This window comes from Oryzias melastigma, linkage group LG23, assembly GCF_002922805.2.
Source record: "Oryzias melastigma strain HK-1 linkage group LG23, ASM292280v2, whole genome shotgun sequence".
In the NCBI taxonomy this organism is placed as follows: domain Eukaryota; kingdom Metazoa; phylum Chordata; class Actinopteri; order Beloniformes; family Adrianichthyidae; genus Oryzias; species Oryzias melastigma.
The window spans coordinates 1,431,393-1,445,996 of record NC_050534.1 but is presented as its reverse complement, the minus strand read 5'-3'; the positions used below and the strand labels follow the sequence as shown (position 1 = coordinate 1,445,996).

Below are 14,604 nucleotides of genomic sequence, written 5' to 3'. Positions count from 1 at the left end.
GCATTTTTGCTGTCATTGCTCTGCCCAGTTCTCATATAAAGTTAGTGAATACAACTAAGACAAAACCAGAAATTGCAGATTTATTTTTTGTTTTCCTTTTTTCTATTTTCATTGTATTTTATTTATTTTTACTTTGTGTTGCTTCAGTATTAAATACTAAAAAATAAATGTAAAAAATCATCTTTGCGGCCAAAAAACAATACCGGAAGTTAATCATTTGTTAGAACGTTTTGTTTTTTCATTTAGTTTTATTTGAAAATGTTTTTTTTAACTATATCTTATAATTTGAATTTTGACCTGTCAAATTAATTTGCTATTTTAGAAAAAACAAAGATATTATTTAGAAATCGTACGAAGCATAAAGCGAAACCGGAAGTTTAAGGCCGACATGCCTCCTGTTCTCCGATATTCTTCGTTTGTTCACCACGCGGATATTTCATTTCCCATCATGCTTTGTTTCAGCATGGCTGCCCCCTGAAGTCGGCGTGTGTGTAAACATTTGTATTTTAGGACACAAACGCGGCGGTTTTGATGACAAATCTTTGGAGAACACCGACTGTCTGATCGAGCACGAGGCAAAGATGAAAATCAAATCCAAGTCTTCGTACCACAAATCTGAGAACACCTTCAGGGTAAGAGGCCACGAACTGAAGACACCGGACCTTCTTCATGAAAACGCGGGGTTTGGGTGTTTATTATCACGTTGTCGTGACATTTTTAAACGATAGATAAAGTTAAGCTTCAAATTGCAGTTTTTAGTATTTATCTGTATAAATTGCAGTGAATCGGGAACAGAAGAGAAAAAATAGATTGGAAAAGATTGTATCTGTGACGTAAAAAATTAACTGGGAGAAAATTTGTCTTCTGCCCCATTCTGATGCAGACAAATAGATTCTTGAACGTCGTTGTTTTTCCTCATCTAAGCTGGAATCTGAATCAAAACTGAACGTCTGGATGGATCTGATATCGATGATCATTTTTATAAGGAGAGTTTCTAATGAACTATGTCTTGAAACGACACAGCTTTTTATTTTCGCCTATAAACAATATCATCATGAAATGACCCCTGAGAACGCGTTTATAATAGATCGAATATGATTGGAGCAACAAACCAACATCCACCTGTGAAATCGTTTGACATTTATTAGGTTGTTGTCAATTCTTTAAACATGATCTCATCAATGTTTGATTATTTATGTTTTACTTTAAGTTTCTTATGAAACTGCTTCAAACCTTGTGTGAACGCTAAAATGAATCTGTTTGTTAAGTAATCCTAATTTTCTACAATATTAAGTTCTTATGTTGATTGATGTCATCCTGTCATTTTTATTACTTCAGACAACAGAGTAAAAATGGATTCCTTCATACACGTTTAATGAGGAACTATAGTTGATGATCATCTTCATCCATTCATTGCTTGTTAGGAACCACCAGCCAAAAGGAAATATTTAGTTAAAGCTTGTTAAAGGACCGTCTCTTTTACTAACAATATCACAGTCACACAAAGCCTCTGTTGTGTAATTATCCATTGTAAAAAAGGATTTTCAGCTTCTTCATGACCATGTTGAGCTCTATACAGCCTCAGCATTGATGAAGTGATGTTAATGATGGAAGATAGTTGACACTTCACTTACAATAAAAAAAGTCAATTATTTGCAAACCATTCAAACTTTTTACAGAAAAGAACAGATGCATATTGGGTAACAAAGGAGGCAAGTATTGACCTTATTGTCTGTCAAAAGATCAAAAAGATTCCAGACTGGAGCAAACTTCTTGGAACGATCCATGAAGTCAGATGTTGAACTCAGTTTCATCTCCATTCAACAGATCCACAATAGCAGGTTACACGGAGCGACACAAACACAACTTAGTGCAGCTCATCCATGCCATACGCATCCTGTATCGGTCACACGACTCTCTTAAAGTGGTAAACACACCGATGCGGGCTTTCACTCGTGTGCTGGAGCTGACATATCAAAGCTGCTCGTTCCATCACCTGTAGAGCACAAAAAGAGATTTAAAAACTTGCATTGTTGTGCATGAACGTGAGAGTTGTGGCCTTCCACCACAACTCTCACGTTCATGCACAACCTGAAACATGCAGATATGCAGTTTAATAATAATAATAATAATAATAATAATGGATTGGATTTATCGGCGCTTTTCAGGACACTCAAAGCGCTTACATTGTGCATCCATTATTCATTCACACCTCATTCATACTTGGTGACAGTAAGCTACTACTGTAGCCACAGCTGCCCTGGGGCAGGCTGACAGAGGCGTGGCTGCCAGTACGCGCCTACGGCCCCTCTGACCATCACCGGAACATTCATACACATTCACACACCAGTGGAGCCACACTGGAGGCAAGTAGGGTTAAGTGCCTTGCCCAGGGACACAACGACACTTGGCTGGCGGGAGCCGGAATCGAACTGCCTATCCTTCGATCATTGGCCGACCCGCTCTACCACCTGAGCCACTGCCGCCCAACATAGACTTTTCATTGGAAGTATCGTTTGGACATGTTACTGAAAACTGGTGCTGCCACAAACCATTATTTTAATAGTCGACTAATCACAGATTATTTTTTCTGATTAGTCGACTAATCAGGTCATGTGCAAACTGGATGTAAAGCACAAATCTTAACTATCATTAGCCTTAAACTAACTAAAAACTAGATATATAGCAATACCTGTGATAATGCTAGTGTGAATTTGGCTGCTGAAGATGCTGAAATTGATAGCTGAAAACACTGAAGCTGATAGGCAGCTAAAATATTAGCTAAATGCCAAATTAGTCTAAAAAACTGAAAAAAGCCTGATTTAGCCAAAATAGCTAGCATGTAGCTGATATTTTAGCTAAACTCCAAAAGAGCCTAAAAAACCTAATAAATGTCAAAATAGTCCAAAAAGCTAACAGAATGCTATTATAACTTTCAACTTTACTACAGTCTGACTCCATAGAATATAAAATAATGACTTATTGACTATTAAATTAGTAATCGACTAATTTAATAGTCGATTAGTCATCAATTTGTCGACTAATCGTGGCAGCTCTACCGTAAGCATAAATAAAATAAATCTAAAACTTGTAACTGCTAGAAAACGTTGCTGTTATGATATCAAATCTGTAGCATGTATGATCATCTCAGTCTGTCTTGTTTCCTCCAGTTTCTCACTTTTGCTGAACGACTCGCCAAAGTGAACATCGATGTCATCCATCGTATTGACCGAACCGGATCGTTCTCAGAGGTTTGTTCAGACTCTGACCACAAAGGTTCCACTCTTTTCTTCAGCGATTGAATATCATTTCCTGCTGTTACAGGAAGTGGAAACGTACTTTTCAGAAGGGCTGATGAAATGGAGAGACCTCAACCTCACAGAACATTTCAGTATGTATGGATCATTCCGGGCTTTTCCTGATTGTGGATGGAGGTTTGAATCCGCCTGCTGTCTCGGTTCACAGCCACATTCCTGAGAGAAGTGTCCAGCAAGAGCCAGTCCTTCAACCTGCTGGTTTTCCACCAGAAGTCCATTGTGGAGAGCCTGCAAACCCATCTGGCTGTCAAAGACAGTCTGGCGTTCCAGCCCCTGCTGGAGTGAGTTTGGATCTCCTGCTTTAGTGGTGGTTTTCTTTTGCAGCTCTTTGCAATCTGACTCTCTTTCCCAGCCTGGTGGTGCAGCTGGCCAGAGACTTGCAGACGGACTTCTACCCGCATTTCCCAGAGTTCTTCACTCTCATCACCTCTCTCCTGGAAACCAAAGACACAGAGCTGCTGGAATGGGCTTTCACCTGCCTGTCCTACCTCTACAAGTACCTGTGGAGGCTCATGGTGAAGGACATGACCAACCTCTACAGGTGAGGGTTGCCGGTCGTCCAATCAGGATATCCAGATAAAAAGAGGATGAAGCAACTGAACAAACTTCCTTTTTCTCTCCATCCAGTTTGTACAGCACCCTGTTGGCGCACAAGAAGGAGCACATCCGCAACTTTGCAGCTGAGAGCTTCTCCTTTTTGATGAGAAAGGTCTGACTCTGCTGTTTACTTAGAGATCATCTCTTTAGTATTCTGTCTGCACTCTTTCAGATTTTAAATCTCTGCTAGAATCAGCATCTTGAGTTAAGTGAGGAGGGGAATGCTCATCAGACCATCTTTAGAACATTTTTATCATGTACAATAGACTTCAAAGTAAATGCATATATTTGAGAAAACTTCAAATCCAACAAATTGTTGATTATTTCACCCACGTGTGTCAAAGTCAAGGCCCAGGGGCCGGATCCCGCCCTCCAGGTAATTCTATCCGGCCCTCCAGATCATTTTATTTTATTGTTATTAATATTACGATGTTATCTTGCACTCATTTCTAACTTGTATAATTTTGACTAAATATATTTTTATGGAGAGTAAAATATTTAACGTTGTTTAAGTTAATTTATTCCGGAATAATGTTCCTGCCTTTTTACTATTCATAATAATGTTCGAAAGTTAGTTTTAAAGTTTTAAAAATGTAGTTTTAGAGTGTTAAATAAATGTTTATCCTGTTCAGCCCCAGACCTGAGGTGTGTTTTGGATTTCGGCCTCTTGTGTGATTGAATTTGACACCCCTGATTTAAGGCATAACTAGGGTTGGTTCCAAATTCTTTCACTACTCACCACACAGTGCGGTACGTACGATGACCGCCATTTTGTAGGGGAGTCCAAATCTGCAATTCCAACATGTTTTACCCAGTGACAGTATATAGAGATGAACAAAGCGCCTGTGACATCACCTTTAACAGTGGTGACAAACTCAATCACACAACGGGCCAAAATCCAAAACACACCCTAGGTCACGGGCTGAACGGGATAAACATTTACTGAAAAACTCTAAAAAAAAATTTAAAACTTTAAAACCATAACTTTGTAACGAAATTATGAACTAGAGATATAGCATTACCTGTTAGTGTGAATTCTGTAAGCTGAATTTGCTGAAGGTGATGAAGTTGATAGCTAAAACCACTAAAGCTGATAGCTGAAAACGCTGTAGCTGATAGCTAAGAAACGCTGTAGCTGATGGCTGAAAACACTGTAGCTCATTGCTGAAAACACTGTAGCTGATGGCTGAAAACACTGTAGCTCATGGCTGAAAACGCGGTAGCCGACTGCTGAAAAAGCGGTAGCTGATAGCCTACTAAAAGAGCTAAATGCCAAATTAGCCTGAAAATTTCAAAAAATATATTTTACTCTCCATAAAAATATATTTTCTCAAAATTACACAAGTTAGAAATGAGCACAAGGTAACATCGGGTCATTAATAACAATAAAATAAAATGATCTGGAGGGCCGGATAGAATCCCCCTGAGGCCCGGATCTGGCCCCCGGGCCTTGACTTTGACACATGACCCGTTGAGCTCGTTTGAAAGCCACACCCTTTCCCTTGAAAGCAGGCTCAGGAGACTCTGTCAATCAAACATTTTGAATGTTTGAGGTGGGGGCAGTGGGCACCCCATGCTTTCTTTGAGACATCTGATTGGTCCGTTTATAACTTGAATAACTTACGATAAAGAAAAAATATCATGAAAAAGTTGCACGTTAAAAAGAGACACCAGATCAAAATGTTTATTCTGACAAACAGCGTGACTGAGTATTGATTTCTCTAAAAAAGTCTTTGGGTTTTGGTTTTCTGCGACCAGCAGGTACTTCCTGTTTGGAACACGAGGGGGGAGGGGCTGATGTGTCCAGTTAATGGCTGTGCCCTAGAAATTTACCAGAAATCTCTGCAGAAACCAGTGTGCATTTATGCTCAGTAGATTTGCAAATATAGACTGCAATGCAATAATGTCCTTGTGAAAAAAATTATTTTGCTATTTTTTAGTTTTTTACTGAACCGATGATGTTCTGTTTGACATTTAAAACAAAAAGTGTAGAGTCTTTCAAATCCAAAGAACAGATATTCTTCGTTTTCATCCGTGGGGTGTGTGAGAGTTTTCGGGGGAGTCAGTGTCCGTTTTCCCTGCAGGTTCCAGACCTGGACGCCTTGCTGACCCACATGTTCTCCGACCTGGAGCAGCACCCGGAGAAGGTGGAGGGGGCGGGTCAGCTGCTGTTTGAGATGTGCAAAGGCGTCCGCCACATGCTCCACTCCTGCGCTGCCACCGTGAGCTCTCCGTCCGCCGGCTGCTGCAGGTTTGACAGAGCAGAGTTTAACTGTCTTTGGATTCCTGTGCGGCGTTCCAGGCCTTCCCCGCGGTTCTGCGTAAGCTGGGCCCCATAACCAGCCCCGCGGCCTCTCTGCCGTGGGACGCTGTCCGGGACGCTGTGGATCACATGCTTCAGACGGCTGCGGCTCACGTCCACAGAGAGCACTTCCAGGTTTTGTGGGAATCCCTGCAGGTAACTCCTAAAGCCTCAGTGGCTGTTGTTCCAGAAGCTTCCATCCATCACTGCGCTCTCCTCACAGGTCAGCCTGGAGGAGGTCTTTGGTGTCGTGGAGGCAGGGGGGGAGGACCCCGAGCCGGCCATGGAGCAACTGGAGAGGCTGCTGTTCGTTCTCCACACCCTGGTGTCCCACAAGGGCGGGGCCAAAGTCACCCAGCCGGAGGCGGTCTGCCAGGTGGGAGAAGGTCTCAGGTTAGTGCGTCTGAAGCAGAGCGCTGCTCGGCTCAATCCTTCTCACTCCACCTGCAGACGGCGCTGCGGCTGATTCAGAGCGCCTCCCTGAGGACTTCCTGCTCCCGTCTCCTCCTGCAGATCACCTCCTCGCTGCTCCTGGGGGAGAACGTGACCCTGCAGGGGGGGGTCATAGCGGAGGTGATCCAGAAGGTGAGTTTTCACACAGACAGAATGCTCGTCATGGTGAAGGTCTCTGACATCCTCTTCATCAGGTGTTCAGCAGCTCCATGGAGCAGGATTTAATCTTGGAGTTCACCAAAGAGATGCTGAGCATGAACCAGTTTGAGCAGGTGAGTTCTTGCCGCCGTGGCTGTCAGTGTGTCATAGAGCTTCATCTTTACAGTCATCCTGGTTCCCGCAGCTCTTCCTCCCCAGCCTGCTGCGCTACACGGCCGCTCTGTTGAGCTGCTGCGACGCTCCGTCTCGCCACGGCGCTCTGGAGGCGCTGGTCCACCTTATCCTCACCAAAGCTCCGCCCCCGTCTGATGGCGCCCTGGCTTTTGAGACGTACCCACTACTCTTCAACGGAGCGACCACAGAGTGAGGCTTTGATCCTCCAGTCTAAGAGGAGAAGCTGTTCTCCACTGACCAGTTCTTCTTTCTCTGAAGAGCGCCCCCTGGGGAGCTGCTGAGCGTGCCGCAACAGGTGCTGGCCCTGATTCCAGAGGAGCAGAGCGGCGCCACCACTGACCTGTCGCTGCCCTGGGCTGCACTGGTGTTGCTGCCTCATCTCAGGTGACTACAATCAAGGGATTTGTGATAAAACCATTGACTGCATAAGAGAACTGGACCCTTCCCCCGGCATTCCAAACAGGAAATACCTGCTGGTTTCAAGAAGCCGAACTCCCTTTAGCTGGTGTCATGGCGCCATTTTTATGTGATACAGACGCTGTCATGTTGGAGCCATAGTTCGTCAGTGAGCAGTGATTGATCTCAGTTGGTCGACGTTTCTATAGCAACCACCCTCACCAACCAGGAGGGAGATCGATGAAACATTCAAATGTTTGATGTGAGACATCCGGTTGGGCAGGTTATACCTTAAATAGCTTAAAGTACAGAACAAATATCACGAAAAACGATTATCAAGAAGATGTTAAAAATGTATGAGAGTCAGAATGATTATTTTGACCAATAGAATGACTGAGGACGGAACAGCTGGTTATTTGGGATTTTGGCTTTGGAACCCAAAGGTACTTCCTGTTTGGAAGACCAGGGGGAGGAGTCACTCAGTCCAGTTCTCGTATGCAGTCAGTGATCCAGAGTGATGGCTCGTTTGTGTTAAGCAGATGTTCTCTCCTGGGGCCCGTTCCAAGAAGCAGGTTTTGTTGGAACTCTGAGTTCGTGAACTCCAAATTCAGCAAAACTCTGATTTTTCGGTTTCAGAAAGAGAGATAACTCAAACCCGTGAAAGTGGGTGAAACCAAGCCCGTTTCAATGGAAATCATTACATTTCAAACACCGGGAAAAAGTCTGAACTCATCTACTGTCTCGTAAATGCAAGAAATGTTAGCTCGGTTGGCAGCAACGATGCCTCCCTCTGCAGGAGCCTGAGTTCGAATCCTGGCTGTGGAAATTTTTTTTTATGCTAAAAAAAAAAATTAAAAAAATCGTCAAATATTTTTTTAAGTCTTGAGAATTAAAATTAAATAAATGCAGCTACAGTTTCTTTTTAGCGTGCAGTGATATCCTTGTGTGTAGCGGGAGGTGGGGGGTTACCAAAACTGGTCATTCATGCGATTCCGGAGATTACTGGTTAAATTAGTAACAGATCAAAAACCATTCCTTACTCAACAAGAGACAAAATAACCTTCCTGACATTATTTATTCATTATTTCAAATCATTCAAATAACTGCAGATATTTTCTCTCTGTTCTACCGCTGCAGCTGTGTTGCTTTTCTTGATGAAAATGTTCTCCTATAGTCGCATATGCTTGAAGGAACTTATCAATTTCCGCCGCCGGAAGTAGTAAACTCAGGTGTTTGCTCCCGTTGCCATGGTGAATCGTGCTGTCTTTGCTCCATTGATCAGGGCTTTTTATGGTCATGACGCTCACACCTGATTCTGGTTCTAACAACTTCAAGTTGATTGAATCAAACATTTTCAGCTGTTCTGGAACCGAAAACCCTGAGTTTGGGAATTTAGAGTCCAGTGACTCTAAGTTCAGGTTCGAACTCTAAATTTGTTGAACCTGCTTCTTGGAACGGGCCCCAGCTCTTCATCTCTCATAAACAGTCTTCCTCGTTCTTCTCCTCAGAGACGTTTTGTCCTAAAGTGTCGTTAGTGTTGTTATATTTCAAGTTGTGGTTGAATTTTTCAGACGATTTTCCTGAGATGGAGAAAGTTTTGAAGTTTATTTGTTTTTCTCTAACAGACGTCTCGCGTTATTGCTCTGAAAACAAAAGAGCAGTGATAAGCCCCGCCCCCTTCAGATATACTGAACAGGTGGTCTTCTGTCTCCTGTTGTTCCTCCAGACCTCTACCAGCAGCTCAGGTCGTTCCTGCTGTGGCAGCTTTCCTGAACCACCTTCTGGATCAGATCCAGACGGACCTACTCGGGAAAGGTTCGTCCTCTTCTGTTTTCAGATTCAGTTCCAGTTTCTCATGTTCCTTCTTCTGGATGTTATTATCGCTTGGTACTGCCACATCCACCACGACGGCTTTCCTCTGTTCTTTATCCACCGCTACAATGTCTGGTTCTCCATTACCATTGTGTCCGTCTGGATCTGGAAGTCCATCCGGATCTCTCATTTTGACTCGGGGGTTTCCAGTCCCGGGCTGCACAGTGGCGCAGTGGTTAGCGCTCTCGCCTCACAGCGAGAAGGCCCCGGTTCAAATCCCGGCTGGGACCTTTCTGTGTGGAGTTTGAATGTTCTCCCCGTGCATGCGTGGGTTTTCACCGGGGACTCCGGCTTCCTCCCACCGTCCAAAAACATGCTTCATAGGTTAATTGGTGACTCTAAATTGCCCCTAGGTGTGAATGTGAGAGTGAATGTGTGTGTGATTGAGGCCCTGAGACAGACTGGAGACCTGTCCAGGGTGTACCCCGCCTTCGCCCATCAGTAGCCGGGATAGGCTCCGGCACCCCCGCGACCCCGAAAGGGAAGAAGCGGTCAAGAAGATGGATGGATGGATGGATGGTTTCCAGTCCCTATTCTGCAGACATGTTCCTGTTTACCAGGGATGTCAGACTCCAGTCCTCCAGGGCCGGTGTCCTCCATGTTTTCTAACCAACCTGCTGTTGAAGCTCTTTACAGGACAAACACACCTGATCCAGCTAATCAGCAGCAGATAAGGCAGGATTTCTGGAGGCGGGCCCTGGAGGCCTGTAGTCTGACAGCCCTGCTGTATGTTATTGCAGCTGTTGGTCGTGGCGCTCCATGTTTGCTCTCCCGTCAGCATCTTACGCCCTGCAGTTATAAATGAATGATGCAGTTTGAATATCTGAAGGAAAATGAACTCCAGGATGAAAATAAGGGATTATTGTCAGAAAATCTGCTTCTGTAAACTCTTCTCTGGTTTAATTCTTGTTGAATTTAGTTGATTTTTAGAGCTTAACCATGAAAACAATTTCAATTTTTGATTTACTGGTAGTTGTGGTTAAACTCCTTCCGTTCATAAATTCTGTTTTTTTCTTGAGTTTGGGTGAGACTGACTCCTCCCAGCTGTCTCCTCACCCCTCAGCTGGTCTGTTCGTGGCCCGCCAGGCTCTGAGCTGCCTCCTGTCTCTGGACGGCTCCGCCCACATCCTCTCCCTGCTCTCTGTGGACGCCGTCAACGCCGTCTTGCGGTGAGATTTCTTTCTGCGCACCTCCTCATTTTGTTCGTATCTGAGGCTGAAGGCTGTTGCTTCTTCAGGAAGTTCCCGTCGGACCCGTCTGCGCTGCTCTTCGCTGACCTCTATTACACCCGCCTCTCACTCTGTGGCGTCTCTGAGCATCTATCCCACAATGCACTGCTGGAGCTCTACCAGATGCTGCACGCCAACCTCTCCTCCAACGTTTCAAAGGTGGGTGTCTCAGAAACAAACCCGAATGTCCGACATTTCGGTGTTAATGAAGTTTCTCCTGATGTAGATCCGCCTCCTGACTCTGAGGATCTTCTGTCAGTTTGAGGCGGAGCTTCCTGCCCAGGTGGAGGTAAGAGCTCGCCAGAAAGCTCTCACCAATCTTTGGTCAGGTTTCAGTTCTGCACGTCTCCTCTGTCCAGGGAGAGGAGAGTGTGGAGGTGCAGCCGGTGTTTGCCGTCTGCATGCAGGCAGAGGTGGTTCCAGCTTCAGTGCAGGACTACAGAGACAAGCTGCTGCACCTGCGCAAGCTGAGACACGACCTGGTGCAGCGCAGCCTGCCAAACGGCCCGCCCGGCACCTTCCAGCAGGTACGGCCCGCCGACCGCCTAACAGAGAAGATGCAGACATCAGTGGGAGAATGTAAAACCAACAAGAGGACGTGTGTTAGCCCCGCCCACATTTCTCTGACTTAACGCCTCTACTTAAAACAGTTTTAAAATATGTTGTTGTTCACTTTTGGCTTATCCTTTTCGGTGTCGCCACAGCGTAACAGCACCCACTGTTTCACATCAGTGATTTGACAGAGTTTTTACGCCGGATGCCCTTCCTGACACAACCCTGTATTTGGAGGGCACAGGGACCCAGTTAGGCAGCAGCGTCAAGGGTCTAAGGACCCAATCTGGGTGGAGGTCAGTGGACAACCCTGGGAATTGAACCCAGGGCTCCTGGGTGTAAACCCAAGACTTAGCCCACTGAGCCACCCAGCTGCCCTCAAAAACTGTTTTAAAATAAAATTTTAAAAAATAACTGCACATGCCACAAATGTTGTTTTTACCGTTTACTATTATTTACACAAAATGTATTTTTTTTTTTTTAAACATTTGAATGTTTTCTTTTTTAAAAAGATCATTCACGTCACACAAGCATTCATTCATTCATTTATCTTCTTGTCCGCATCCCGGCCACCGAAGGGCAAAGGCGGGGTTCACCCTGGACAGGTCGCCAGTCTGTCTCAGGGCCTCAATCACACACCCATTCACTCTCACATTCACACCTAGGGACAATTCAGAGTCACCAATTAACCTATGAAGCATGTTTTTGGACGGTGGGAGGAAGCCGGAGTCCCCGGTGAAAACCCACGCATGCACGGGGAGAACATGCAAACTCCACACAGAAAGGTCCCAGCCGGGATTCGAACCGGGACCTTCTTGCTGTGAGGCAAGAGCGCTAAACACTGCACCACCATGCAGCCCAAAACTTACAGCATTTGGTATTCCCAGGCGGTCTCCCATCCAAGTACTAACCAGCCCCAACCCTGCTTAGCTTCCGAGATCAGACGAGATGGGGCGTGCTCAGGGCGGTGTGGCCGTAAGCTGTCACACAAGCAGCTATGAGTAATTCTACATAAAAAAGTAAAGTTTCCACACCTGGAAACTGAAGCTGTGCAAACTTGAATATAAAATGACAACTCTCACTTCTAGAGATGCTCATCATCACTTCATCAAGGTCTCTCCTAGAAAAGGATCTGCGCTGACATCAAAGACTTCTGTCTTTGAAAATGGTTTTCTTCTCTGTCTGCAGGTTCCTCTGAGATTTCTCGTGGCTATGCTTTTTGTTAACTTCCGGCCGCTTTGGGACGCAGTTATTGAACTCATCGTGTGAGTATCAGCTGTTAAAATAGTTCACGTCTTTTTACCAGATTCTGATTTTGACTTTCTGGAATCAAAGTTAGTATCTGAATTGTCTTAAATCAGTGGCGTGTTGTGTTGTGGCGTACCGTGATGTGGCGTGCCGTGTTGTGGCGTGCCCTGTGACGGTTAAATATCTTTCCTTTGCGTGCGACAGGAGTCATGCTCGCGGGATGGACAACAAAGACTTCTGGAGAGTCTTCCATGAGCATCTGGAGATGGTCGCCGGCCTGGCAGGTGAGGAGCCCACCCCCGGCGGTGCTGATGAGTTCAGGAGTGTGAAGCTGCGTCCTTCATCGGAAACCGGTTTTGGTTACAGAGAAGGAGCTGCAGGACGATGACGAGGAGGAGGAGAGAGAAGGGGAGGAGCCTGGCTGTGATGTAATCGAAAGCGGGGATGTGGGGGTTCTGTTCCTGGAGCAGCTGAAGCTGAACTCCGACCCCTACGACCGGACGGACTTCCCCAACTTTCGCGGCCTCCTGTGGCGAGCCATGGCTCAGTTCCCAGAGCGGGTGGAGGCGCGCAGCCGAGAGCTGAGCCCGCTGCTGCTCCGCTTCATCAGGTCACAAACCGTTCAGCCTCTTCAGGAGGGGAATCCTAAATCTGTGAGGCTCACTCAAAGATCGGGTCTCTTATGCTTCAGGAACGAGTTCTATCCCACCGACCTGCTGGTGGCGCCCACTCAGGACCTGCGGAAAACGAAGGATGCTGCTCAAGAGGAGACGGAGAAGGAAGAGGAGGATGAAGAGGAGGTGGAGGGAGACGGCAAACCTCAAAGGAAGGCTCTACCACGGAGAGCTGCTGCCAAGTAAGACAGGAAGTCGAGTGATGCTGATTTATGCAGATCATAACGCTTCTGCTCCAACTCAACTGATCCATAATCAACAAGAGAAATTTCATTAGATTTAGCAATGAATTCAGGAGTCAAACCGTCAAATAGAGAAGCGCTTTACCAGGTGTGCAGGAGTTACCCGCCCTCACTGACCCCCCCCACACCAGCCTGGTCAGAGCTGCCTGGGATCCATTCAGAATAGAACACGTTTCAAAATGGCAGCTTTTCTGTTAGTCACTCTCTCAACATTCCTTCTCATCAGATTCTAGCTGCCTTTGTGGTTAAGAAATATTTAAAGAACCTCCATTCTCTTCTTGTTGTGCATCAAAACAGACAAACCAAAGGGGTCTGTGTCTGCTGATTAAAAACAAATGAATGAGAAAACATTTGAAAATAATTATCCTGATGAAATTATCAGGATGATAAAATTACAAAGGAAACAATTGTCTCCTTTGAACCTTACGGCACAGAGAAAAAAATGTCCAAAACAAGTGAAGAAAGTTCTTGTTTGTAATCAACTGTTTCTACATAATTCATGTATATTTGGGTTATTAACCGTTAAAATGAACTTGTATGATTCAAAGGCAATGCTCCATTCAGATTTACTGATGAATATTTAGCAGAATAACAATTATTTAAGATTAAGATTCTTTTTCTGGTTGATGATAAAACACTTGTTTTTCCATGTGAAATACTGTACAGTGACTTCTGTACTTTTGTAGAATAAAAAGCATTTTACCTTTGATTAATAATAAATGAGTTTAAAACAAAGAAAAAACAAATCTGTTCACGTGGTTTTTGTATCTCTTTCTGTGAAAGCATCAGAGATACAGATAAATAACAGATGCTGTTGAATCTCATTTTCTGTGTCTCGTCTTCTTCCCACAGACAGCTCATCACCCACCTCAAGGTGTTTGCTAAGTTCACAAACCCCAGAGCTCTGTACCTGGAGTCCAGCCTGAGCCAACTTTACCACCAGGTATTCCATCTTAAAATCCCATCCACCTTAAATGAAGGATTTTCTCTCTCCGACATCCTCAGTGTAACTCCTCCCACTCGTTAAAAGAAGGACAGCATCACTGTTAAGCAAAGAAAAGCCAACAAAGTCACTGAAAAATCCTCATGATGCTCATGCATAGAAAACCGGATCATATCTACAGGAACAGAGTTGTTTATTGTTTGTTTGTTTTCAGTTACTCTGTCATCAGGACCAGCAGATTCAGCGTGTAGCTCTGGAGTGTGTGCTCACCTACAAAGACCCAAACCTCCTTCCATACAAGTAAGAGAAGAGCTTGATGTTTCTGTGCACCAGCTGGGAGGCCGGGAGTGAGGGGGGGGCAGGGTTGTTGAGCAGTCAGTCAGTACTTCGGTTGGGAAAGAAGTATGAGTCAGTCCCGGATTCAGGAAGTTGAGATTGGTTCGAAA

At 44.9% G+C, this 14,604-nt stretch overlaps 1 protein-coding gene and 1 pseudogene across 1 annotated transcript in view; one reads left to right on the top strand and one right to left on the bottom strand.

Moving 5' to 3' along the window:
- The first annotated feature begins 379 nt into the window (after positions 1-379).
- Positions 380-14,604, top strand: part of utp20 (UTP20 small subunit processome component) — a 34,015-nt gene continuing 19,790 nt past the window's right edge. The window contains exons 1-24 of the mRNA XM_024294696.2: positions 380-632; positions 3,171-3,251; positions 3,325-3,391; positions 3,466-3,598; positions 3,670-3,858; positions 3,945-4,026; positions 5,999-6,136; positions 6,217-6,372; positions 6,440-6,592; positions 6,667-6,801; positions 6,864-6,941; positions 7,013-7,191; positions 7,261-7,386; positions 9,125-9,213; positions 10,334-10,439; positions 10,508-10,658; positions 10,726-10,788; positions 10,859-11,026; positions 12,240-12,316; positions 12,504-12,583; positions 12,666-12,909; positions 12,991-13,155; positions 14,068-14,158; positions 14,373-14,458. Coding sequence (XP_024150464.1) covers positions 582-632; positions 3,171-3,251; positions 3,325-3,391; positions 3,466-3,598; positions 3,670-3,858; positions 3,945-4,026; positions 5,999-6,136; positions 6,217-6,372; positions 6,440-6,592; positions 6,667-6,801; positions 6,864-6,941; positions 7,013-7,191; positions 7,261-7,386; positions 9,125-9,213; positions 10,334-10,439; positions 10,508-10,658; positions 10,726-10,788; positions 10,859-11,026; positions 12,240-12,316; positions 12,504-12,583; positions 12,666-12,909; positions 12,991-13,155; positions 14,068-14,158; positions 14,373-14,458 — 2,888 coding nt within the window. The 5' untranslated portion in view covers positions 380-581. The remainder of the gene's footprint in view (positions 633-3,170; positions 3,252-3,324; positions 3,392-3,465; positions 3,599-3,669; positions 3,859-3,944; positions 4,027-5,998; positions 6,137-6,216; positions 6,373-6,439; positions 6,593-6,666; positions 6,802-6,863; positions 6,942-7,012; positions 7,192-7,260; positions 7,387-9,124; positions 9,214-10,333; positions 10,440-10,507; positions 10,659-10,725; positions 10,789-10,858; positions 11,027-12,239; positions 12,317-12,503; positions 12,584-12,665; positions 12,910-12,990; positions 13,156-14,067; positions 14,159-14,372; positions 14,459-14,604) is intronic.
- LOC112160279 lies at positions 11,914-12,032 on the bottom strand (annotated as a pseudogene).